The following is a 26894-nucleotide window of genomic DNA, read 5'->3' as shown; positions in this document are numbered from 1 at the left end:
AGGCGGAGCGACAGGCATCTGGCCCCCAGGCGGGGCGGCGGGCTCCGGGCCCCCAGGCGGAGCAGTGGGCGCCGGGCCCCCAGGCGGGGCAGCGGGTGCCGGGCCCCCAGGCGGAGCGGCGGGCCCTCAGGCGGAGCGGCGGGCACCGGGCCCCAAGGAGGGGCAGCAGGCACCGGGCCCCCGGGCGGAGCGACAGGCATCGGGCCCCCAGGCGGGGCAGCGGGCGCTGGGCCCCCAGGCGGAGCGGCGGGCACCGGGCCCCCAGGAGGGGCGACAGGCATCGGACCCCGAGGCGGGGCGGCAGGCACCGGGCCCTCAGGAGGGGCGGCAGGCACCGGGCCCCCAGGAGGAGCGACGGGCACCGGGCCCCCAGGCGGAGCGGCGGGCGCTGGGCCCCCAGGCGGAGCGGCGGGCGCTGGGCCCCCAGGCGGAGGGACGGCAAGCACCAGGCCATCAGGCACCACAACGGGCATCGGGTCACCAGGCATCAGGTCATTTGGCTCGCCAGCGGGCACCGCGTCATCTGGCAAGGCAGTGGGCACCGAGTCACCAGGCACGACAGTGGGTTCCGAGTCAACTGGCATGACCACGGGCACTGGGTCAGACATTGGATCGTCTGGCCCGACAGCGGGCATCGGGTCACCAGGCATGACAGCGGGCACTGGGTCATCAGGCATGGGATTGTCTGGCTCGACAGCGGGCATCAGGTCACCAGGTATGACAGCGGGCACTGGGTCACCAGGCATCAGGTCATTTGGCTCGCCAGCGGGCACTGCGTCATCTGGCAAGGCAGTGGGCACCGAGTCACCAGGCACGACAGTGGGCTCCGAGTCAACTGGCATGACCGCGGGCACTAGGTCAGACATTGGATCGTCTGGCCCGACAGCGGGCATCGGGTCACCAGGCATGACAGCGGGCACTGGGTCATCAGGCATTGGATCATCTGGCTCGACAGCGGGCATCAGGTCACCAGGCATGACAGCGGGCACTGGGTCATCAGGCATTGGATCATCTGGCTCGACAGCGGGCATCAGGTCACCAGGCATGACAGCGGGCACTGGGTCATCAGGTACCAGATCGTCTGGATCGACAGCGGGCATCGAGTCAACTGGCCTAATGGAATCAGCAGGCTGGATCAGTTCATCAGGCTGGGTAGAGACATCAGGCTGAATGGAGGCCTCAGGCTGGGTAGAGGCCTCAGGCTGGGTGGAGGCCTCAGGCTGGGTGGAGGCCTCAGGCTGAATGGAGGCCTCAGGCTGGGTAGAGGCATCAGGCTGAATTGTGGGCGCCGAGGCACCAGGCTGCACCACCGAAGGCAGGTTCTCAGATGGGAGGCTGACCGGTTTGGATACTGGCAGGATGGTACTGGTTGGAAAGAACTTTCGCCTTTTCCTGGTTTTAGTTACCGGAGCACTGTAAGTAAGCGCAGGTTTGTAAACAGATGGAGCAGCTGGAGACAGAGAAGAGCTGGAGGATGGAACAGGGGAGGGAACAGTTGCTACAGAGGGCTTCTTTACAGGGTTAAAGGCAGGATAGGTGCAGCGAGTGGGAACAGGGTACTGACATGCGGTAGATAGCAGGGTATACTGGGCTGTAACTGGAGGTGCTGTTGGGAATGCAGGAATAGAGCTTTGAAGAAATAGATTAGAAGCAGGACTGGGTTTTTGCAAGCTGATTGAGGCTGGGTGCAACAAGTCTGACCATGTCTGCAGTATGGGTTGAACAAAGCTCCGCTTACACAAAGCCTGTCTGACCAAAGACTGCACTGCGTTTATACAATCCCTTAATACCTGTGGTGGACATGCAGCATAATGCTCCAAGAAGCAATCCACATCATCCTCTAATAACCATACCAGGGACTCTACCTGGTCTGCACTAAATGGTGGCAAAAAGTCATTCCTGCTTTCAGGGGTACCAGATGAAGCCAACTCTACACAAACCTGAATCAAAGGTTGCACCTCAGAGAACTCTGTGCCCTGATCTACTAGAACATGAGCGATCCGTATACATTCTAGCAGTTGATCCCGGGTATACTCCCTCAGAGCCTGATAAGCATATTCTCTGTCATCAAAAAACAGCAGCGACAAATACACAACCTCATCAAGATCCATCCTTCCCAGCAACAAGCCAAGATGGCTTCCCTGTGCAGCCACTTCTGGTCATGATTGGCCTTGGTGTAATGTCAGGGCTCCAGGGTATGACCAGAGGTATGTGAACTGACGCAGGGAAACGCAGGCTTCAGATATGTTATAAACAATATAATTTATTAACACTAACAATATATAAACGCAGTGCAATACTAAAACATAACACAGTGCAAACGAACCAAACCAAACCACCCACAGATAACAATACATACAATGCAAGCGTCGTCAGGCAGGCCGGGTCAATAACAATCGGGCAGGTAGGAACAGGAGGAGCAGGCAGAGAGTAGTCAGGTCACGAGCCGGGTACAGGAACTAACGGGCAGGTAGGTACAGGGGGTCAGGCAGAGAATGGTCGGGGTCACAAGCCAGGGATCAAACAGGAGAAGTCAGCAGAGGTCCGGATCAGGCAGGGTCAGCAACGAATCAGTCGGACAGGGACAGGAACAGGGATGCAGGTAACAAGATACAGGGGCCCAGGAAAAACACACACCAAGGCCCAGACTGCAGGTCTGGCCATCTCTTAAATACACCTGCATAATCATCTTCAGGTGTTTGGCTGGCTGCAGGGTTGAGTCTCTGATTGCTGAGAGCACCCGCTGGCCAGCCCTGGTACTGCAGCCCACAAAGCAGGTGAGTCCCACCATTACTGGCAAGTCCATTCCTGACAGCTAGGGTCTAGTGAAGCAAAAAGGACACTTCTGAGAAGGGGTAGAGAACTTGTGAGCAGTGCCAGGACAAGGTAATTTAGTTCAAGCTTTAAAATAGTAGCCCAGCAACTAATATTGTGTAAAGTGTAAGGGATCTTGCTGCCTGGCCAGAAAAGCCTACTCACAAAAGTGATTCTTAAGAGATAGAACAAGTGCAAAGGAAATGCTAACAACTCTTAACCTGGAAAGTCCTCCACAATTTACTTAGCCAGAACCATTCTGGAAAGTGCTCAAGTGGTACTCCTGACTTCCTGGACCATCTACCACTAGACTATATTTTCTAATTCTATTTTTTTTTTTTTTTACTGAAAACACAAACCACTTTAAAGTATACCCAGTCAAAACTTCAAAATTAGATTTTGGTCCAGATATGCAAAGAAAATTAATGTGAAATCTCTCCAAAACTCTCAGACAAAAAAACAGGTGACCTCATTGGAAGATATCCTCTCAGCTCCTGTATGGGTGATAATAGTAAAATTTTCTGATTCCTATCACTTTTGGTCACAATGGTCATCAGAACAAACAATGACGGTAAATTTTGCTAGTGTGGTAACAAACAGTAATACCAACCTGACAGAGGTTATAACTTTTTGCAACACACAAAAAAAAGTTTGGACTATAGATACACATTAATGTATTAAAGTTTTTTTTTTCTATTTTTATGGAAAGCAAAAATTACTTTACAATGTAAACTAGAGTGTTTTATTACAATACATTTATTTCGAGGATTTTGTTGGTATTGAACTAAAGTATGGTATGAACTTTAAAATTCCTCTCGCAATTAATTTGAAATTGTTTTGATTGCAAATTAGGTTGTTTTCCAATTAGGAAAAGCCATGTGATAACTGTATCACCACTACATAGACTTAAGTCTCAGGCTTACCTGCTTGGACTCTTATCCTTTTCTGCATTGTACCTATTGGAAATACAGTAAATGTACACAAATAGGTACCAGCGTCTTCTTCTGATGCATTTTCCAAAGTTAAAGAAAAGTCTGATGATGAATTCTCAAAAAAGAATATTTTACCCTTGTACATTTCAAAAATATATGTTCCATAAGTCTTATGAGTAGAAACAATTGTTTCCCATGATGATCCATTCCATTTCAGCCAGGAAGACTGAATTAAAGTCTCATTGCTAGAATATATGCAGTCCAAAGTTATACTCTTTCTGAGTAATACTTTTGTATCCACAAAGTCTTCAAGTAGAACATCTAAAAATAAAAGCAATATTATGTTTGAAATTATACAGTGACAGCACCTGATAATGGATTCAGTTTGTGCACTTCAGTCCACTATGCTCAGTGAATACAGATATTGCATCAAACATTACATTTAACTGCAATTAATGACCATAAATACTAAGAATACATTTACATGTGTACATTTCTTACGTTTAATTTGCAGTAGAATCAATCCAGCAAAAAACACCATCTTCTTAAGCGTGAACTCTTTACATGTGCAAGAAAGTGAAAATTGTTTTTCTGTCTTGAAAGGCTGCATGATCATTTCCTCTATCTAGTTTCCAAAATTAGCATTGAGACCAGCATGGAAAGGATGATGTCTTGATACCACTGTGCCCTTCGTTGTAAATTGCTATAGCAGTCTACAAGTATCTAGGATAAAAATTTCAATATTTCTATGTGAATGGTTCTTTATTTAATACAAGATCTATAGCCAACCCACTAAATCCAGTTATTACAGTATATTGTACATACATATGGACTGTTTACATGGCAAAATATTTGAAATTCTGTTCTGCCACTTTGTGATTTACCCACCCCTGTAGCACTGTTTTATGGATTCAAATGATTACAGAGTGCAGTATGTATATTATCATTAATCGTGACTGTGCTGAGGATACAGTATGTTAATACAGCCGAACATGCAGCTGTGCTGTATCTGACAGTTGCTCTATAAGATACTAAGATTGAGAACCAATTAGCATGGTTCTTCATCGTGATCACTATGACAGCCAATCATAGTGACTAAATGATAATATTTACAAACAAGCCAATGCCAGTTGGCTCAGCTGTCATTGTAAAAAGCTAAATAAAATCAAATGAACAAATTCCTCCTGCGCTTAAAGGAAGTGGTTCCTAAAAACTAAAGCAGCCAACACTCTAAACTGATACCTTCACAGTGATAGAATCAAACTAATAAATTAGTGCAGTGCTAAAAAAATATTATACCAATAATAAAATCCATATACCATGCACTAATAACATGCCATAAAATGATGAGTGAATAAAATCCGAAATATAAAAACTGTGCATAAGGTGCTCAAAAAGTGTATGAGGTCATTAACACGGCCTCTAATAAGCGCAATCAATCACACATATAAATATAAATGAAGTGAAAAAAAACCCTTTGTTATTAAATACCCCCTAATCAAATTAAATATAACATATGTCAGCTGTCATTGTGCCTTGCACAGAAAGAGACCAATCTAGGGAAAGCGATATGCAGACTGTAAAAGTACATGAATGAAAATGTTCTATAAAAAATATTATAAGCTTTTAAGTGTAAATTTAATTTTTTTCACATTGTTGTCAGTTTGCCAGCTTATAATACAACATCTGAAAGAGGTACTGTATTTATTAAAATAGTATATGAAATAAGAGCCTTAAAGACAAAAACTAAAATAAATACTCTAGGGGAACAACTTTCAAAAATAGGAAATTCCTAGATGTGACAAGGCAAAACAGGAAAGCATTTGACAGGGACTTACCTGTTCTTCGGGTATCCAGCCACACAGTCAGTTGTAAACTGGCCATCGTTGTCTCGTCCTACAAAGCATTTTTCCTCTGCTTCTTCTGCCCCACTTCTAGGCTTTCACTTCTCTTTGGCTACACTGTTGGAAAGTTCCACTATGAAGATTTATCTCCAGAGTTCACATACCTGCAGCATCATTTCTTAAATGCCATCAAGTACCCTGAACACCATTCAGAAGAATGGCTGAGCACAATTGTGCACCAGAAAACATCAAGGAACATTCTGATTGGTAATTTAAAATTTTAAAAGTAAGTTGCTACTTTCTCAAATTGTCCACTGAAGAGTTTGTTGGCTCAGGAGTGCTCCTTTTCACTTTGTTTTGCATAGGCCTATGCTGACCTAATTTGCTTGAATGATACTTGCCCTGAGCCTAATTGTGCTTCCTATTTGTTTGTTTCACTTTCTGGATTTTCGATCCCAAGCTCACAACACATGAAACAGCAGCCTGCTGAGGTTTTCATATGGGGTGAAATGCCCACAAAATCCATCCCTATTGGTTGGCTGCTGAAGATGGTAGGAAAGTGGTTTCCTAAAGCCAGCCATACATGGATCAAAATTCAGCTGGTTTTGCAAGGTCCAGCCAATTTTGATCCACGTAAGGATAGGATGCTTGTACAGATCTACTGATCCTGTTGGATAAATGCTGCTCAGTTAGCGATGCTGGTGTTTAGCCAGCAGTGCTGATCAGTGTGTTTTGACAACAGGGAAGTCTTCCCACTGGCAGAACACTTTAGCTCAGCGGGAGTGACTCCCCCATCCACATTTAACGTGTGAATCATCTATGTGCTGCCTTAGACAGCTGTTGCCAGATACAGAATATGGAATGTCAGCCAGAGTCACATATGGTGGCAAAATTACAAAAACAGCGTGGACCACTCGTTATTCATAAGCATTCCCCTGAAGTGAAGTGGCCCAATCCACTGTAAACTATCAGGTAGATGCATTAGCTCATCCTTTTTTCACAACACATCCACATAGGTGAATGAGTCAAAGGAGGTATAAACTCTCCTCCCATTCTGCAAGCAGATAGGGCCCTGTATGGATTTTTAGCTAGAAAGAGGCAGCGAACAAATGAGAAGCAAGTGTTTGGTTTTCTCTTTGTAAGCTGAAAGTCATGGAAGTATTATGTATATAATGTTTATCCGTTGTGGCAGTACGGTATCCTGCCACGGTGGAAATCATGATGGAGACCCAGGATTCTCAACCATACAGGTTGAGGGGCTCCAGGCAGATCTCATAATGCAGAGGAAACTGGTTTATCAGTTTCCTCTTTGGTTTGTAAAGCCTGTTTTGGGACCTGTAGCCTGGAGATTTCTTAGAGATTTGGGAGGGATGAAATCTCCAATCCTGGGCCAATATTTTGGGAGCAGCCAGCGTGCTGATTGCACAGGTGTGTGCAGGCCTTTTAGGGGAGGCCAGGCCATGATTCTGAGCTCCACCCCGTCAGACTGGAGTCAGGAGGGCTCCACCCTGGCAGATAGGAGTCAGGAGGGCTCTGCCGTGGAGTCAGGTGGGCGCCAGCATAGCTGTGTGCAAAAACAACCTTGTGGAAGGAGTCTGTAGGAGACAGATATAAAGCTGTGTAGCTGAAAGAGCCAGAAGGCTGAATTGGTTTGATGTTGGATAACCCTGTGTGGGAAGCATTTGTTATTTGAACTTTCTTTAAATAAAAGAGGGCAAAAAAGCCCTTAAAGAAGCGAGTTGCTGTGTGCTTTAACAAGAAGAGCTCTACCATTTGAAGCAAGATCCCACATATGGTGGAGGATGTGGGCAGAACTAGAGATCCCAGCAATGAAGTATCAGTGTGTGCAGGTGAGGAGATCCTGCAGAGAAAAGGAACTTTCCTTAAAGAGACAGTGCTCCATTGTGTACCAGGACTGTGCAAAATTGTTGTGGCGTGACTGCAAAGATGGGGCGGTCAAAACTCAAAAAAGAAGCAAGATTTGCTGAAATGAGAGACCGAGCCCTGTGGCTGGAGGGGTTGTTACCACCAGAACAAGCCCCCTACATGGCTGCACAGAGTTTGCCACAGTGGGAAGTGCATACTGTTGTCCCTGGCGATGGGAAACCAGTTTTCTGTGTGCAGAGTACTAAGCCTGAAAGAGGATGCAGTGTTGGAAGTTCGGCCAAGATACTGCCGCAAGAGCGCTGTTTGCGGTGCAGTGAATGGGGGCATACTGTCTCCAAGTGCCCTTTATCCCAGCTTCCAGTGCAAGGTGACACAACCAGACAAAGGTCTGGGTATACAATTGGGAAGCCTGCTTGGAGTTCTAGGAAGGAGCAGCAGGCTGCCCAAAAGTTTCAGAAAAATGTGGTTGCCCATAGCAACACATGTGACTTCAGACCTGCGGACCCTGTGAGAAAAGTGTCGTCTGCAGAGGATTGTGGCAACGCAGAGATGAGAGTTCAGCGCATCTGGAGGAACCAACAAAGTTCAGCTGGGAGAGTGCCATCTCCCATAGCAACAGGAGAAAGCCTGCCAACCAGGAGAAGGGGCTACAAGGGAGATGTGGTTCCGTATCCCAAGAAGGTTATCTGTGGAACCATACCCTGCCTGGAATGTGGTCAGTTTGGGCATGGTATCTTTACCTGCCCCAGATTATGGAATACCACTGATGAGGGTGCTACTGGGTAAAAGTCTTCATCTGCAAGCCCAGATTCATGTTTAAAAATGTTGGCAGCTACCCCTAGCAACAGGGATCTTGTGTTACCTGCAGGGGGTGTAAGTTGGTCCGGTATGGCTGCAGTGTTGCACCGTGACCACTTGGGGAAGTCAGCCTGTGGAGACACCACAGAGGAGAGACTACGCACTCAAGTGAAGGCTATGACACCTGCTTCAGGAAATGGTAAGACTGTTTCAGGTTGTAGGGCGGAGTCCAAGGAAGTGAGAGTGTGTCCTTCAGGGAGTTCCACAATACAGATGGACATGGACTGGCTGCTGTGTGCTACCCTGAGTAGTGGGGAGGCACAGGGAACAGCCCAACGATTAGCAGGACTAAATATGGAAAAGGACATGGGGACTCTGCAGGTGCCTGCTATAATCCAGCAGATGGCTGGTGAAGTTAGACTAGGGGTGACCAAAACTGTCATGGCACCGTGTTCCCTAGTGACAGGTGCTGCAGAGATGCCCAGGGAAACCTCCAAGGAGCCCGCAGTGACGGAGCAGAGGATTTCCCAGGTCAGCTATGGAGCTGATAAAACTGAAAATAGTGCCCCTTTAAAGAGAGAGAGTGCTGTGAAGCAGGGCTCACAGGCTGCTCAGCTGGGTAATAGCCAGGGATTACCTGCAAAAACCACAGTCATGTCTATATGCAATGAGAATGCTGATGGTCATGCTGACAAAAGTGTTACTGTTGGTAAATGTAATGTTATGGTTGGTGATGGGCTAGCACAGCTCACTAAGGATAACAGTGTTGATGTGAAAATGAGTAAAGATATGTTGTTGCCCTTGGCAACCGTATCCAGGGCTGCAAAGGTGTCCATGGAAACTTCCTGGGAGCTCTGTGTGTTGGAGCCAGAGGTTGCCTGGGACAACTATGTTGCTGCTCTGGACAAGAGAGTACTTGAACCAAATGATTTAAATGCTAAAACTGAAATATTTGAAAATGCTCATGGTGATAAGGGGTTAATGGAGTCTGTCAGTAATGACAATATGTATGGAAGTGTTCCTGAGTTGAATGAAGCGCCATCAGAGTACGGTGGTGAGGGTGTGATATTGCAACCTGTTGAGGTTAAATATTTAGTGCCACAGTTTTGTTTGAACAAAAGTGATATATGTGATGTGTCTGCTGAGCCACTCTGTCCTGTGTCTCCTCCTGCAGTTGATGGAGTACTGCGTAGTACCTCTGATTGGAGCGCAGAGAAAGTAGACTGGGACAGATGGGCTGGAAACCTGTTGGCTTCGTTGAATGGGACCTCTGCTTCCAACAGTGGAGTGGACACGGCTTCTGCTGTGCTAAATGGAGGGCCTGCAGAGCAGCTTATAGACAAGGGCACACTTGCTGTTGCTGCAGATGGTCTCCCTCCCAATATGGACGGGCCAAGTGAGATTGAGCACATAGCAGAGATCGTGCCCACAAACCACAAAGGATCCAATGGTGTGGGAATGAATAGTGTGATCCCAAATGAGCCAGTGTTGGTGGAAGTGTCAGATGGCACAAATCAAGTGATTGGGGTCAGTAAACCAAATGTGGAATTATGTGATGACGGTCGGGTGTCAGGACAGTTGCTGGAAGAGGTTCATGTGCCAGTGGAGCTGGTGGAGAGCGACGTTGCCATGGGAGACAACCACTCCACGCTGTGCACTTGGTCTTCAGACACTGCCCTGTCAAACATTGAAATGAGTTCTGACAAAGGTGTGGATGTTTCTGACCATGAGGAAAAATGCAAGGCCCTTGTAAATGTTGTTTATGATGAGGAAAAGTGCGATGCACTGGTAAATGTCGATCATTTAGTTTCTGTGGGTGACCATAAGCCTAATGATGGACCTGAAGGTCATGAGGACATGCGTGCTGATAACCCTGAAACATGTGATGTGGTGGGTAATGATGTGGTAGACACAGCTGAGCTAAAAGCTGCAGTTGAATTAGGCCCCCTACAGGTTCAGGAGGGTACTCTGGGAAGAGAAACTTTAAATGACATATCTGCCCTGAAGGAAAACTTTAAGGAAGTGGATTATTTAAAAAGGTCCTCTGACATAAAAACATCTGAAGGGCAAGACAATCGGTCTGTCCTTCAGAAGGAGAGTAGGACATTGCTGTCGTCTGAGAATGTCCGTGACCAAAGGAAGCATGCAGTGTACGGGGGGAAACCAACCGAGCTAGGTTTTGTCAGTAAGAAGATGCCTATACATAGAATGCAGAGAGGGTCTAAGGTAACCCCAATAAAAGAGCCCACACTTTTTGTGTGTAAAAGCGGGACCCCTTCAAAGGTAAAGGGAAACCGGCTGTTGAAAGTGCAGCGTAGCTTTAATATTATCAGACACCTAAAGCTCAGGCGTCAACCTCAGCCTCGGAAAGGTCCTAAGTTTTGGAAGTTCCTTAATGGGAAGGTGACTTGGGTGGCCCCAAGAAAAATAGAGAGGCAACGCTTTTGGAAGCGAACCCGTAAAAAGGCGCAGTGTCTTTTTAGAGCCCAAGTCCGTGTAGTAGGAGAACATAGGTAAAGTCGCCTCGTAAGACAGGAAGGAAAGTTTCCCTTTGAAAGTGATGTCAGTCAGGAATGGGCTCATATAGGTGAAAGCTGGCACAGAGGTGCCAAATTAAATAGTTTGGGCTTGTGTGTCCTGCCCCCTACGGGATCAAAACAAAGGGGGGGGATATGTGGCAGTACGATATACTGCCACGCTGGAAATCATGATGGAGACCCAGGATTCTCAACCATACAGGTTGAGGGGCTCCAGGCAGATCTCATAATGCAGAGGAAACTGGTTTATCAGTTTCCTCTTTGGTTTGTAAAGCCTGTTTTGGGACCTGTAGCCTGGAGATTTCTTAGAGATTTAGGAGGGATGAAATCTCCAATCCTGGGCCCATATTTTGGGAGCAGCCAACGTGCTGATTGCACAGGTGTGTGCAGGCCTTTTAGGGGAGGCCAGGCCATGATTCTGAGCTCCACCCCGTCAGACTGGAGTCAGGAGGGCTCCACCCTGGCAGATAGGAGTCAGGAGGGCTCTGCCGTGGAGTCAGGTGGGCGCCAGCATAGCTGTGTGCAAAAACAACCTTGTGGAAGGAGTCTGTAGGAGACAGATATAAAGCTGTGTAGCTGAAAGAGCCAGAGGCTGAATTGGTTTGATGTTGGATAACCCTGTGTGGGAAGCATTTGTTATTTGAACTTTCTTTAAATAAAAGAGGGCAAAAAAGCCCTTAAAGAAGCGAGTTGCTGTGTGCTTTAACAAGAAGAGCTCTACCATTTGAAGCGAGATCCCACACCGTATAATAAAGATTATCCATATACAAGGAATAAAAAGTTAACAAGGATCAAAAGTTTAGGTAAAATTGGCCAAAACACTATTACTGCTTTTTAAATTAGAAACTATAACTATAGAGAACAAAGCAAAAGATGAGATTTTAAATGCATATTTTTCATCCGTCTACACAATTTAATTTCCAGTTCCAGATAAAATAGTGGAAAGATTCAATCAGTGCTCCTATTTTAACATTACCTGTATTACAAAGAGTGGTGCAGTTACAAGTAACCAGAATTACCATAGATAAGGCACCTACCCATATCCCATCCATCCCTGTGAGCTAAAGCAATTAAGTTCAGTGGCTGATAGGCCACTATATCTTACATTCTTAGACTCTCCTTTAACTGGGTCAGTTTGACATGACTGTACAGCTGATGTACCTTTATTTAAGAAATTTAGAATGTTTGAACTTGGAAACGAAAGAAAAGGAAACCTAACTTTTGCAGTCAGCAAATAATTTCATGTATTGCAAGAGACTGTATACAAAAAAACATGACAGAGCAAGCAAAGAATTAGCAAAGTTGGATGAAAGATAGGTCATATCTGACTAACTTGATCAGATAAATTTGCAGTGAGTTTTTTTTGTCTAGAAAAAAAGAACAAAGTACAGGGGAAATGCAGCATTTACAAAATGCAATCAGCATGTAAAAAATATACAGCAAACATTTTCAATGGAAAACACCCAATACAAGAAATGCATATTAATCTAAAGAAGATGTAAATGCTACAAAGACAGACAGGAGGCAATATGTCACATCCTCATCACCTGATTTAAACCTGTAATTCTCGTGCAATGCACATTGATTGCAGCATGGTAGTACAGCAATTATAGGTTTAAATCAGATGTGAGGAGGTGACATTAGGTGGCATGGGCAACACTGTACCTGGTGATCTTTGACTTCCATGTTGTTCAGGAAAATCTCCACCTTTTTAAAGGCTGCCTACTCCTGGTTTACATAATTATTTCTTGTATATTAAGAAACAGTAATTACAGTGCATCCAGAAAATATTCAGAGCGCTTCACTTTTGCCACATTTTGTTATGTTACAGCCTTATTCCAAAATGGATTAACCACTTGACCAGCCACAGTACATTTAATGCGGCAGGTCGTCACCACTGCGCAAAATCACCTAAATATACGTGATTTCACATTTTGGGTAGGGGGCACGCGACCACCCTACCCGCACCGCCGATCGCGGCTGTGGGTGTCAATCACTGGGTCTCGGAAGGTGATTACCCACTGGAGCCCGGCAATTACTGGCAAACACTGACAGGGAGCACGGCTGCAGTGTTTACACATGAACATCAGATTAAGGGCTGTAATTCTAACACTAGACCTCCTCTGTAAATCTAAAATGGTAGCTTGTAAAGGCTTTTAAACGTTGCCTATGGATATTAAAAATGTATGCAGTTTGTCGCCATTGCACGGGGCATGCACAGTTTTAAAGCATGTCATGTGTGGTATCTATTAACTCGGCATACCATCATCTTTTATATGTTATCAAATAATTGGCCAATATATTGTGTTTTTGTGCATTAAAAGTAAAAATAAGTGTATTTTTTTTTAAAAATTGCATTTGAAAAATCGCTGCACAAGTACTATGTAACATAAAAAAATTGCAGCACCCAAAATTATATTCACTAGGGTGTGTACTTTAAAAAATATATAATGTTTGGGGGTTTAAATTAATTTCCTACCAACAGATTTTTTTCATGTGAACAAAAAGTGTCAGAAAAGGCTTGATCTTCAGGTGGTTAGAAGAGTGAGTAATGTGTGGTATAAACGTCTAATGCTGGGCATAAAATGCCCCCACCTCCCAAAACGACCCCTTTTTGGAAAGTAGACACTCCAAACTATTTCCTGAGAGGCATGTTGAATCAATAGAAGAATTTATTTTTTTACCACACGTTTTTGGAAAATGACAAAAACATTTTTTTTTCTTTTTTACACAAAATTGTCACTTAAATTATTTATTGCTCACACATGCCATGGGTATACGTGGAATTACTCCCCATAATACATTCTGCTACTTCTCCCGAGTATGGGGGTACCAAATGTGAGAGACATTTTGGCAGTCTAGTCAAGTACAGGATCCCCAAATCCAATAAGCACCTTCAGGCTTTTAAAGGGCTTTATTTCCTCATTACAATTCCTGACTACCTATCACAGTTTCAGAGGCCCTGAAATGCCAGGATAGCACCAACCACCCCACCCATAACCCCGTTTTGGAAAGTAGATACCCCAAGGAATTTGATAAGAAGCATGGTGAGTATTTTGCAGATCTCGTTTGTTGCCAAAAGTTTTTGGAAAATGAAGAAAAAAACAAAAACATACTTTTTTCTTTTTAAAAAAAAAAAAAATATATATATATATTTCAAAACCTTGTGAGAAAAAAATTAGATCTGCATAATATTCACCATGCCTCTTTTTAAATTCATTGTGGTGTTTACTTTCCAAAAAGGGGTCATTTGGTGGGTTTGGTGCTATCCTGGCATTTCAGAGCCTCCGAAACTGTGATAGGTAGTGAGGAAGTGAAATCAGGAAGTTACGCACCTTCAGGCTTTCAAAGTAGTCATTGGATTTCAGGCTCCTGTATGTAGCTAGGCTCCCAAAAAGTCTCACACATGTGGTATCCCCATACTCGGTAGAAGTAGCAGAATGTATTTTGGGGTGTAATTCCACATATACCCATGGCTTGTGTGAGAAATATATAATTTAAAAGACAATTTTGTGTAAAAAAAAAAAAAAATGTTTTTGTCATTTTTCAAAAACCTGCAGAAAAAAATAAATCTTCTATGGACTCAATATGCCTCTCAGCAGATACCTTAGGGTGTCTACTTTCTGAAAAGGGGTCATTTGGGGGTGTTTGTACTATCCTGGTATTTTAGCACCTCAAGAAATGTGATGGACAGTCAGAAAGTAAAAGCTGTGTAAATTCCATTATTAGTTTGTAGATGCTATAACTTTCGCACAAAGCAATCAATATACACTCATTGGGTTTTTTTTAACCAAAAACATGTAAAAGAATATTTTGGCCTAAATTTATGACAAAATTTTAGGTTTTTTTGCATATTTTTTATGATAGCAATGAGAAAATATTGTTTTTTTCTAAAAAAAAATTTTCTTCATATATTTTTTGTATATAGCGCCAAAAATAAAAAGTGCACAGGTGATCAAATACCACCAAAAGAAAGCTCTATTTGCGTGAAAAAAAGGACATAATTTTAATTTATGCATGAACACGCAATTGTCAGTTAAACTACTGCAGCGCTGTAGAGCAAAAAAAAAAATGGTGTAAATTGCAGTATCTATACCATAGTTTGTAGATACTATAACTTTCACACAAAGCAAACAGTATATACACTTATTGGGATTTTTTTTACCAAAAACATGTAGCAGAATACATATTGGCCTAAATTTATAACTAACTTTGAGTTTACTATATATTTTTTTAGCCAAAAGTAACAAATATTATTTTTCTTCAAAATTCTTGGTCTTTTTTTGTTTATAGCATGTAAAATAGTGCACAGGTGATCAAATACCACCAAAAGAAAGCAATTTGTATGAAAAAAAGGACTTACATTTAGTTTGGCTACAGCATTGCATGACCGCGCAATTATCAGTTGAATTAGTACAGCGCTGAGTAGCAAAAAGAGTCTTAGTCATTAAGGGGGGTAAATCCTCTGGAGGGCAAGTGGTTAAATTAATTTTTTCCCTAACATTCTACAAACAATACCCCATAATGACAATGTGAAAGAAGTTCATTTTGAAATGTTGGCATTTTTGAAATGTTGTTCATTTTGAAATGGGGCAGCACAGTGGCTAAATGGTTAGCACTTCTGCCTGGCAGTACAAGGGTCGTTGGTTTGAATCCCAGCCATGGCACCACCTGCCTGGAGTTTGCATGTTCTCTCTGTGCCTGCGTGGGTTTCCTCCAGGTACTCCAGTTTCCTCCCACCCTCCAAAGACATGCTGGTAGGTTAATTGGATCCTGTCTAAATTGGCCCTAATATGTGTATGTATGAATGTAAGTTAGGGACCTTAGATTGTACACACTTTGAGGGTTAGGGACTGATGTGAATATACAATATATATGTGCAAAGCACTGCGTAAATTGACGGCGCTATATAAGTATCTGAAATAAATAAATGTTTGCTGAATACTTTGTTGAAGCATCTTTAGCACCAATTAGAGCCTCAAGTCATTTTGAGTATGATGCTACAAGCTTTGAACACCTATTTCGGGCAATTTATCCCATTCTTCTTTGTGGTATTCACAGCCTTTGCTATGACACTCAAAATTGAGCTCTAGTGCATCCTGTTCCCACTGATAATCCTTGAGATGTTTCCACAACGTTAATGGAGTCCACCTGTGGGAAATTCAGTTTATTGGACATGATTAGGAAAGGCATAAACCTGTCTATATAAGGTCCCACAGTTAAGAGTGCATGTCAGAGCACAAACCAAGCCATGAAGTCCAAGGAATTGTCTGTAGACCTCCAAGACAGGATTGTATCAATGCACAGATCTGGAGAAGGGTACAGAAACATTTCTGCAGCACTGAAGGTTCCAATGAGCACAGTGGCCTCTATCATCCCTAAATAGAAGAAATTTGGAACCACCAGGAATCTTACTAGAGTAGGCCGCCCGGCCAAAATGAGCGATTGAGGGAAAAGGGACTTAGCCAGGGAGGTAACCAAGTACCCGATTGGTCTCTCTGAAAGAGATCCAGTGATTCTCTTTGGAGAGAGGAGAACCTTCCAGAAGAACAACCATCTCTGCAGCACATCACCAATCATGCCTGTATGTTAGAGTGGCCAGACAGAAGCTGCTCCTCAGTAAAAGGCAAATAACAGCCAGCCTGGAGTTTTCCAAAAGGCACCTGAGGGACTCTCAGACCACGAGAAACAAAACTCCCTGGTCTGATGAAACAAAGATTGAACTCTTTGGCCTGAATGCCAAGCGTCATGTCTAGAGGAAACCAGGCACTGATCATCACCTAGCCAATACCATCCCTAAAGTGAAGCATGGTGGTGGCATCATCATACTGTGGGGATGTGTTTCAGCGGCAGGAGTTGGGAGACTAGTCAGGATCGAAGGAAAAATTAATGCAGCAATGTACAGAGACATCCTTGATGAAAACCTGTTCTAGAGCACTCTGGACCTTAGACTGGGAAGAAGGTTCATCTTTCAACAGGACAGTGGCCTTAAGCACACAGCCCACATAACAAAGGAGTGGCTACGGGCCAACTCTGTGAATGTCCTGGAGTGGCCCAGCCAGAGCCCAGACTTAAACCCAACTGAACATCTCTGGAGAGATCTGAAAATTGCTGTGCAGCGACGCTCCCCATCCAACCTGATGGAGCTTGAGATGTACTGCAAAGAAGAATGGGAGAAATTGCCCAAAAATAGATGTGCCAAGCTTGTAGCATCATACTCAAAATGACTTGAAGCTGTAATTGGTGCTAAAGGTGCTTCAACAAAGTATTGAGCAAAGGCTGTGAATACTTATGTACTGTACATGTGGTTTTTTTTGTTTTTTATTCTTTATAAATTGCAAAGATTTCAAAATGAACTTCTTTCATGTTGTCATTATGGAATATTGTTTGTAGAATGTTGAGGAAGTAAATGAATTTAATCCTTTTTGGAATAAGGCTGTAACATAATAAAATGTGGCAAAAGTGAAGCGCTGTGAATACTTTCTGGATGCACTGTACTAGTTCATAATACATGATCTACCAAGTCCTACATTTTACATTGTCACATAGGGCTGGCAGCTACAAGGGGTGTTTATCACAAATGAACCAACCAAATGTTGATAGCCATAAAGGCAGGGGTAGATCCCAATAAGTTATCAACTATTTTAAAGCAATAGAGGCCATAATTTCTGGAATTTTATCAGGCAACCCAGATCAGTAGAAGTCAACTTTTCAAATAAGAGCACATAGCGATTATATGTGTAGCAATTAATTTTCATGTAACATAGAGCATCCTGCTCACAACATCTCCAATATACTGTGTCAGAATAACCATCTACTAGTGTTTGGCCAGCTTAGAGAAAGACCAAATACTGTTTTTAATGTAGAAATTACATTGTTCCAATAGCTGTGCAGTTGTATTAGATATGCACTGTCGTTTCCTACTTACAAATGGTATGAGTATGTAACCTGATGTTAAATGGAGACAGGGGTGTACAATACATTCATAGCAGGATAACCAACTGAGGAAATTGTCCCTTTTGAGGAAGTCCTTTAAGGGAGACATGAGGTAGGTATGATTTTGCATGGGGCAATGGAGACAGACATAAGGCAGCAGCTGTGACCTAAGAAGAGAGGCAGATTAAAGAATCAAGTGTCTGGCTGGTAAGAACTTCTGCAATATGTGAGGCTTTCTTTTAAACTAAGAGTCAGCATTGATTAAATGGACACTACCAGCAGCCAGCAGGATGATACAGCCTGGATTTAAACTGAAAGCCATAAGAGTATCATAGCACAATCTACATTCACCGGCCACTTTATTAGGTACACCTGTTCAATTGCTTGGTAACACAAATTGCTAATCAGCCAATCACATGGCAGCAACTCAATGCATTTAGCCATCTAGACGTGGTAAAGACGACTTGCTTAAGTTCAAACCGAGCATCAGAATGGGGAAGAAAGGGGATTTAAGTGACTTTGAACGTGGCAGTGTTGTTGGTGCCAGATGGGCTGGTCTGAGTATTTCAAAAACTGCTAATCTACTAGGAGTTTCACACACAACCATCTCTAGGGTTTACAGGAAATGGTCCAAAAAATAGAAAATATCCAGTGAGTCACAGTTGTGTGGACGGAAATGCCTTATTGATGTCAGAGGAGAATGGGCAAACTGGTTGCTGCAACATTCAGATGGTAGTCAGAATTTGGCATAAACATGAAAGCATGGATTCATCCTGCCTTGTATCAATAGTTCAGGGTGGTGGTGGTGGTAATCGCGTGGGGGATATTTTCTTGGCATTAGCAAGGTGTTACTAATAAAGTGACTGGTGAGTGTATATTGCTTGATGTATTTATGATGATAGTTTGTGTGAAACTTTGAACTTGAGTGTGATTACATAGAGATGTGCAGAACTTCCATGGGGGATACTTTTTCCCCTACCCTCATCTTTCTCTCATCTTTAGATAGGCTATGGGAGCATCTCTGCATCTTCGCAACTGGTAATACCTTTGGATAGTTTGGTTTGCTATGGGAAATATAATGAAGATCTCCTTATGCACAGTGAAGTGACATACTGTATGAAAGGTAGACAAAATGGCATATCACTTTATTGACAAGTTACATTTATTTTTTTATGCCAAAAAAGACCCTATGAGAATAAACTTTTTGACATTATGGTTATTGGGAATGTATGGAGATGTGAACATAGGTTTGCTGTAAGGAATGTGCTGATAATAGTATATTGAGAGTCTCGAGTTTTGATGATGCCCTTTATGAAAAAAGAAACACTAATTGTACAGAAAAGTCTATTGCAAGGTTTCTCAGCCAGGGTTCCATGGAACCCTAGAGATCCTCCAGGGTTGCTAAGGGTTCCTTAAGTAATGAGAAATTTCAGCCCCTCAGGTAAGTTCCCACTGACACCACTGATGACCCATTTTCAATGCCCTGGCTGAGGGAAGAAGGTTCTCACCCTATATTTGATAGTACATTGCCCCGTCCATCGTCACTTTGATGCGGTGCAGTTGTCTTGTCCCCTTAGCAGAAAAACACCCCCAAAGCAGAATGTTTCCAACACCATGTTTGACAGTTGGGATGGTGTTCTTGGGGTCATAGACAGCATTCCTTCTCCTCCAAACACAGAGAGATGAGTTGATGCCAAAGAGCTGGATTTTGGTCTCATCTGACCACAACACTTTCAACCAGTCCTCCTCTGCATTATTCAGATGTTCAGTTGCAAACTTCAGACGGGCCTGGACATGTGCTTTCTTGAGCAGAGGGACCTTGAGGGCACTGCAGGATTTCAGTCCTTGTCAGTGTAGTGTGTTACCAATTGTTTTCTCCCAGCTGCCTGGAGATCATTGACAAGATCCTCACGGGTAGCTCACTGTAATTAGGTTTTTGGTGTGGTTTTCACTATAAAAGTTTTAGGTCTTTTGTGTGTATACAACATGTTAATGATCAATCACTCCCTTCCCACTGGGAGAGGTGTAGGTATTTCTTTGTGTGATCATTCAGTGTTAGTCAGTTTTGATAAAGGCCACAAGTCACTGAAATGCATTAGCCGGCAAGGTTCTTTTTTTGGCAGAGCTTTAATAAATTATTATGGAATGGAGCAGTGTGTAGGATTTACAGTTTCAATACTTGACGGCTAATGATTGTGTGATCTGCATGCTGAAAACATATTGTCAAATTTTTTAATAAACCTGAACACAAAACTCCTATACTAACTATTCCTGCAGATTACTAAGGCATTTTGCAACCAGCCTGTTCAACCAAGTAATCTGTGTACTCTAACTGCTGTAGTTAATCAAAGAGCTACACACTTGAATATGAAATCTGCATGCATGGCTGACAATTAGGATGCCTGTGTGATCTGCATGCTGACATTAATATACCCAAGCCATTCTGAATGAACTTGAACACATTCTCTATATCAACTAATCCAACAGATTTGTTATGGTATTTGGCAACCAGATTATTCAGCCAAGTAACTTTCTTTTTACTCTGTTAATTGTTGAGGTTAATTAAAGAGCTGCCACACTTACTACATACTTGAATATGAAATCTGTGTGCATGGTTGACAATTAGGACACCTTGAATTCCTGTGTGATCTGTATGCTGACACTAAAATACCAGACATCAGAGCTGTTCTGTATGAACTTGATTTAATAATTCCTTTACCAACATTTCCAGCAGATTTGCTATGGTATTTTGCAACCAACCTATCCAACCAGGTAACTTTCTGTCTACTCTGTTAACCTTTTAAGTTAATCAAACAGCTGTCACACCTGCTGCATACTTATATATATATATATAAATTCTGTGTGCATTGCTGACAATTAGGATGGTTTGGATGCTTGTGTGATCTGTATGCTGACACAAACATCAAAGCTGTTCTGAATGAACTTGAACATATACTGTAATTCCTATACCAAATATCCCAGAAGATTTGCTATGCTATTTAGGAACCAGCCTTCTCAACTAGGTAACTACCTACCCACGCTATTATCTCTTCAGGTCAATTAAAGAGTTTCCATACTTGCTACCTACTTGTAAACCTATGTGCATAGCTGCCAATTAAGATAACCCTGGAGCTTGTTGAGATGACAGATGACAAGGTTTTGATCATTGTTTGCATTCAAATAAACTTAATTTTGGTGTTTTTTAATATGCAGTTGAATGACAGGATTCTTAAGCCGGATATCGCTAATAAAAATAGAGCAGAGCATTGTAGAATTTTCTGAGACACATAATAATTTTTTTGTGTCTATAGGCGATTTCAGATAACCGGTTTCCACCCGGCCAATAGCAAAAAAGGTGGCCGGCAAAACACCTCGTCCCTCCCGGTGGACGCCATATGGCGTCCTTTCAAGCAAGAGCAGTGCGCCTGCCCGCAGGGCCACACTGCTGCGCAATCTGTCACCGGCCGTGTACCTCGGACACGGCCGATGACAGATCTGTGTACCGGCCCCGCTTCCAGTACCATGTGACCTGCTGTGACCAATCACAGCAGGTCAAGTGACAGTTGTATACAATGGATGGCTTCCTTTCATGCCATCCATTGAATACAAGTGTGTCTAGCTGTGAATGGTCACAGCGATCACATGCACAAGCTGGGCCAATCACAGCCCAGCTGGACCTCAAGAAATTAGATTGGCTGTCAGTACTTCAGGATGGATCAATTTTCAGATATATATCATAGTTTGTAAACTCTAGATCTTTCCTACAAACTAAATAATACATCCTAATTTGTGTTATTTTCACCAAAGACATGTAGCAGAATACATTTTGGCCTAAATTTATGAAGAACAATTATTTATTTGCAAACTTTTATAATAGAAACAAAGAAAAAAGTGTTTTTTTTTCAAAATTTTCTGTATTTTTTTGTTAATTTAGCAAAAAATAAAAACCCCAGTGGTGATTAAATACCACCAAAAGAAAGCTCTAGTTGTGTGAAGAAAATGATAACATTTTAGTTTGGGTACAATGTTGTATGACCGCGCAATTGTCATTTAAAGTGTGATAGCGCTGAAACCTGAAAAATGGCCTGGGCAGGAAGGGGGTAAACGTGCCCTGTATGGAAGCAGTTAAAGAGCCCGCGAAATAAAAATAAAGTGTGATTTTATTTTATCACACAATGGCTTAAAATAACAATGTAAAATGTATAATGAATAACAGTTCAGTGTAGGTAAAACAAAAATATAAAAACAGAAGTTATAAAGCTGTGTCAACCTTATTGTCATGGATGTCCTGCCATGTGCTTCTTGTCTGTTCAATGCAGTATGAGTCTGAGCAAGAAGAAAGGAGGGGGGGGAGAGGGGGAGAGGGGGAGAGAGGGAGAGAGGGGGGGAGAGAGAGAGAGAGAGAGAGAGAGAGAGAGAGAGAGACCTTCGCATCTCTAAGGATGTCTTTTTATGTTACATGTAGACGTCATAATTCTCATAACTCAGAACCTTGTATGGCAAGCAATTCTGCTTAGTAGAGCAATTTCATTGAAGTGAGGGGATACTACATATATGGTCTTTTGATTGACAAGCCCATATGTAGTGGCTTCATAAGTTGACAATGTTGCATAAGCCTACTCATGTGACCAGTTTCTCTGTTTAAAGGATAATATAACCAAGAATCTATCTTTATAACATAATATCTCAATAATATCTCAATAATGTTGTATAACCAAAAATCTACTTATGTAACACATATTAGCAACTTATAAAACATAAATTAAATACACACAGATACTAATAGGATATATATTAGTTCAAATACTCTGACATTTTTCTGGCTCAGCTATAACCAAAGAATTCAACACTATCACTTGTTCAAGGCCAACCACACATTTTAATATTAATTATGAATAATCATAAAAACTAAATATTTTGCAAGTTTGCCACAAATATAATTCCTATAAGTGACGAATTATGAATTTGGAATTAATGTTTAACAAGCATTAAATGAAATATTATAAATGGTTAAGAAGTAAGTCCAACCAAGAAGAAATGTAAAGGTTATTAAAGGTTCCCACGCCCAGCTCCCCTCACCTATTGCAGATACATGGATAAAAGTTTTACATTTTGTGCGCACCCAGCCGTGATCACCACAGGTGATAAAATAGCAGGCACAAATAGCTGTGGCCTCTGACAGCCTGTCATTGCAGTGTATGAGCATGGTAGCTCCTGCTACCAGCAAGCAGCTGTCAGTTCCAGCGCCAGGAATCAGTTGGTTCCTGCCACTGGGATTTTGGCAAAACGCCAATGTGAATGGTGCCTTAACCAGTCATCTACATTTGGTGACTTCTTTCCCTTTAAGATTGCACCTGGTGCTGATAAAAGAGTTTTGTGTCATTTGGTGGAAAAAACAATGTAGTTTTAGAAAGCACAAGGATGCACCCCACATTAAGGACTGGTTTTGAACACTAGCTGATTTTCATGCTGGGGGACAACTGCAGCTCCAACACCATTTTTGTAGAGCTTATGACAATCAGAAATGCATTTTTCATGGTTAGATTTAAGAGTGTAATCATTTCTGTAGGACAGAGAGGAGAATTTGATAGAGCTCCGAGGATCATAGGCAAGTTCCATTGTTTCCTAGGTCTTAACTTTAGGTAAGTCAGCCCTTAGGAATGCATCACTAAAGGGTTAAGGGATCATTAAAAGTGTGGACAAGGCTGAAACTTGAATTTTAAAAAGGTATTTGAGTCTAGGACCTTGTCCAGCCCAAGTGATAAGAACTGCAGAACCTGGGATGGTTCTGGCAATAAAGGATTTCAGGTTTTTCACTTTGCGAGACCTAGAAATTTTGCTCCAAATTCTCTAATATTTGTGGAGACCTTTCTGGCTTGAATAAAGCACCCCTGACTTAGTAGCGTCTGCCTTGAAACTTCTATACAATCAAATGTAGTCTCTTGGGGGCTAGATGGCAAAACTGGACTTCCAAGAGTAGATCCAATGTCACTGGCAGAAGCAAAACAGTATAATTGTGATTATCGTTACTGGAGTCTGCTTGAAATTGGCTAAGAATCTGGATATCAGGGGAGTTGAAGGATAGATGTACCCCAATTGGAAGTTCCACTGGCAGTGTAAGAAGTCTACCCCTTTTGCTGTCGGGTATGGTGCTCTCGCTACATGCCACATTTTGCATTCCACTAGATCCACTTGGGGAGAGCCCCACTTAAGAGTTAACGGATTTAAACCCCCAATGACTGAGGGACCACTCAATGTTTGATCAGGAGAAGCACATAAGCCGAGCTGAACATCCAAAAACCTTGAGCAGCCTGCATCTTGAAATGTGCCCCTCAACCTTTCTGGCTTGTGTCCGATGTGAAAATGTTCCATTCAGAAACAATTGGTCAATATCTCTCCAGATTTTGCAAATGAGTCAAGCAGCAGGAGGAATCCCTTCACTACCCTAGGAATGTGTATTGGTTGGCACAGAAAGACTGGATTCCATTGCTTGAGAAAGGAAATCTAGAACATCTGTGTGTGATACTCATCAGAATGATTGATAATGATCCTAGGATATTCAGGCACAATCTTGCTGGAAGAAACTTCGCTCCCAAAGCACATTTGGCTATCAGAAGATGGATCCTCTCTCAAGGAAGCTCTACTGAATTTTTCTGCATATCCAAATGTGCCCCCAAGAACACTATTTTTTTGGATTGGGCAGAGAAGGGCTTTTTCCAAAGGATTAGCCACCTGAAACTTTGTAGAGTGCGCAGCAAAGTGTTTTGATGCTGAATAAGCATCTCCCGATTGCTGACTAGAAGGAAGTTGTCCAAAGTAGTGGTGTATTCTCATCTCCCTTTCCCATAAGCTTGCTATGACAGGCCGTAGGACCTTTGTGAATGCACTGGGACAGGTGGACAGACTAAAGGGAAGGCTCTGAAATTGGTAGTGGATGACAAAGGTACTTTTGATACATAGGATGGTTTGGGACATGTAGGTAGGCATCTGACAATCTACAGAGAGCATCCAGTCTCCCAGATTTACCAATATTATAACTGATTAGAAATTTTCCATATTGAATGACTAACTTTATGTGCTTGTTGAGTTTTTTTCAAATCTAGAACCTGTAAACACTTTGCCAATTGCCAGACTAGAGGAGCTGTCTACCTCATGCCTTGTGAATGCGGTGAATTCTATATTGATAAAACCAAGCAAGAATTTTGGAATCGCATTTACAAACGTGTATAGCATGCAAATAGGCAATCGATATCTTCTGTTAGAACAGAAATGGATAAAAAGAATGCAGGCTACACACCCCAGGTTTGAATGAAGCAGTTTCTTTTTGCCCTTTTTTTGAAGGGATTTACCTTGGGCAATACTGATTGAACTTTCTCCCTATGTTACTGAGATTCTGCTTCATGGATGACCAGTGACCCTGGAACTCACTCATATAAATACATTTTAAATGATGTGTGTCTCTTTTGGTATACACATTAATAATTTACTGACCTATGTCTTTTTTTGTATACACATCAATAATTCATTGCTTGTATTTTGATGCAAATCCAGAGGCTGTGCACTGTAAACATCTATTATACCTTCCCTCACCTTGTGTAACATATCTATCATTTGTATATATTGGTTATTTGTTTTTGTATTCATTAGTAATAATTTTTTCTTCATGTTTTTGTCTTTTGTATTTTTCTGATGACTTCTGGGATGGGTTGGCTCCAGTTCTGTTGGTTGGCCATCCGGCACGGGATATGGTTGGTTTTGTGGGAATCTCCCCCTTTTCCCACGGCCCACCATTAGCCCCAGACAATGCGTGGGAATCTCTTCCCCACATGTTCTTCCTGGGATAGCTTCACGTGTCGGCGGCGTCTTATTACTGCCCTTGCACGTCATGGTATGACGCGCATGTGCCCATTTTTGGGACGCACTGCGCAGGTGCGGACATGAAGCATCAAAGCTATTCCCATCATGGCAGGGGTTGGTGGTGGAGGCCAGGGATGTTTCCCTCAAGGACGCCGGGGTGGCCATATGACAATTCCCTCTGGTGTCATTGGCTGCTTTAGCCACCACTCCAGACCTGGGACACAGTTGCACTAATTCATTCCCCTATTACGAAACCACCTACACACAACCCTATTTAATGAGCATCCATTTTACATTTGTCTCTTGGTTTTCTGATTCACAGACTGCCTGTGTATTACTCTGATGATTTGGTGAGCATTACATTTGCTTTTATGTGTCTGCTACAAAGCAAGTAGTCAGTGGTTGCCACTCCAGACTTGGGACACAGGTGCACAAATTAATTCCCCAATTACCAAACCACCTACACACAGCCCTATTTAATGAGCATCCATTTTACATTTGTCTCTTCGTCTTCTGACTCACGGGCTATCTGTGCTTAACACTGATGATTTGGTGAGCATTACATATGTGTATCTGCTATAAAGCAAGTAGTTGCAACCATGGATGATTACTTTACTGCATATATGGCTTGTTCTGATTTCATTCTTAGTTTACTACTTTGATATACTGGTTAAATCTCTCCATGGCCGCATGGTCTGGCTTGCCTTATCTATAGCCCGTTACTTGAATGTAATTTATACTAATGGTGGCTCACCATCTCTTTTGCCTATTAGGGATTTGGTGGATTTGTTTCCTACAGCACCTTTTTTTGTGCCTCCTTGCAGACTTGGTGAGCAACAATTTTTGTTGTTTGTTTCTTGCTGAGTATACTATCATATATCTCATAATCAGGTGGCTTTTCTCTTTTTTTTTCTTTGACCAGCAATGACAATAATTCTCGCTGCAGCACAATTATTTATTTATACCACCAATTTGTGATTGGGATATATTTTTCTATTTTTTCCTTCATATATTGTTAATGTATAGTTCTTTTTTTATACTACCATTGGTTATTATTGCCAATTGTCTGCATAATATTTGGATCTTTCAGTCGTACGTGCCACTTTGGTCTTTGTTCCATGGGATTATACATACTTCCAATCCTTGGAGAAATTAATATTTTAAAGTTACCACTATTTCCTTGAGTTGCTACATCCATTACTGAGTGAAATTCTATTTGTTCCATATATTGGCCTGCTCAAGACACGGTCAGTTTCATTTCTTGATACATCCTTTATGGACCATTCTTG

At 42.4% G+C, this 26894-nt stretch overlaps 1 protein-coding gene across 1 annotated transcript in view; it reads right to left on the bottom strand.

Moving 5' to 3' along the window:
- Positions 1–4057, bottom strand: part of CD226 (CD226 molecule) — a 67320-nt gene extending 63263 nt beyond the window's left edge. Inside the window, exon 1 of the mRNA XM_089664071.1 lies at positions 3738–4057. Within this exon, the coding sequence (XP_089520197.1) occupies positions 3738–3891 (154 nt within the window). The 5' untranslated portion in view covers positions 3892–4057. The remainder of the gene's footprint in view (positions 1–3737) is intronic.
- Between the last annotated feature and the right edge of the window lie 22837 nt (positions 4058–26894).

This window comes from Staurois parvus, unplaced genomic scaffold, assembly GCF_062004578.1.
Source record: "Staurois parvus isolate SC_StPar_1 unplaced genomic scaffold, SC_StPar_1.0 ptg000045l, whole genome shotgun sequence".
NCBI classification, from domain to species: Eukaryota; Metazoa; Chordata; class Amphibia; order Anura; family Ranidae; genus Staurois; species Staurois parvus.
Note: the sequence above shows the minus strand (reverse complement) of the source record. Positions and strands in the feature narration are given on the sequence as shown.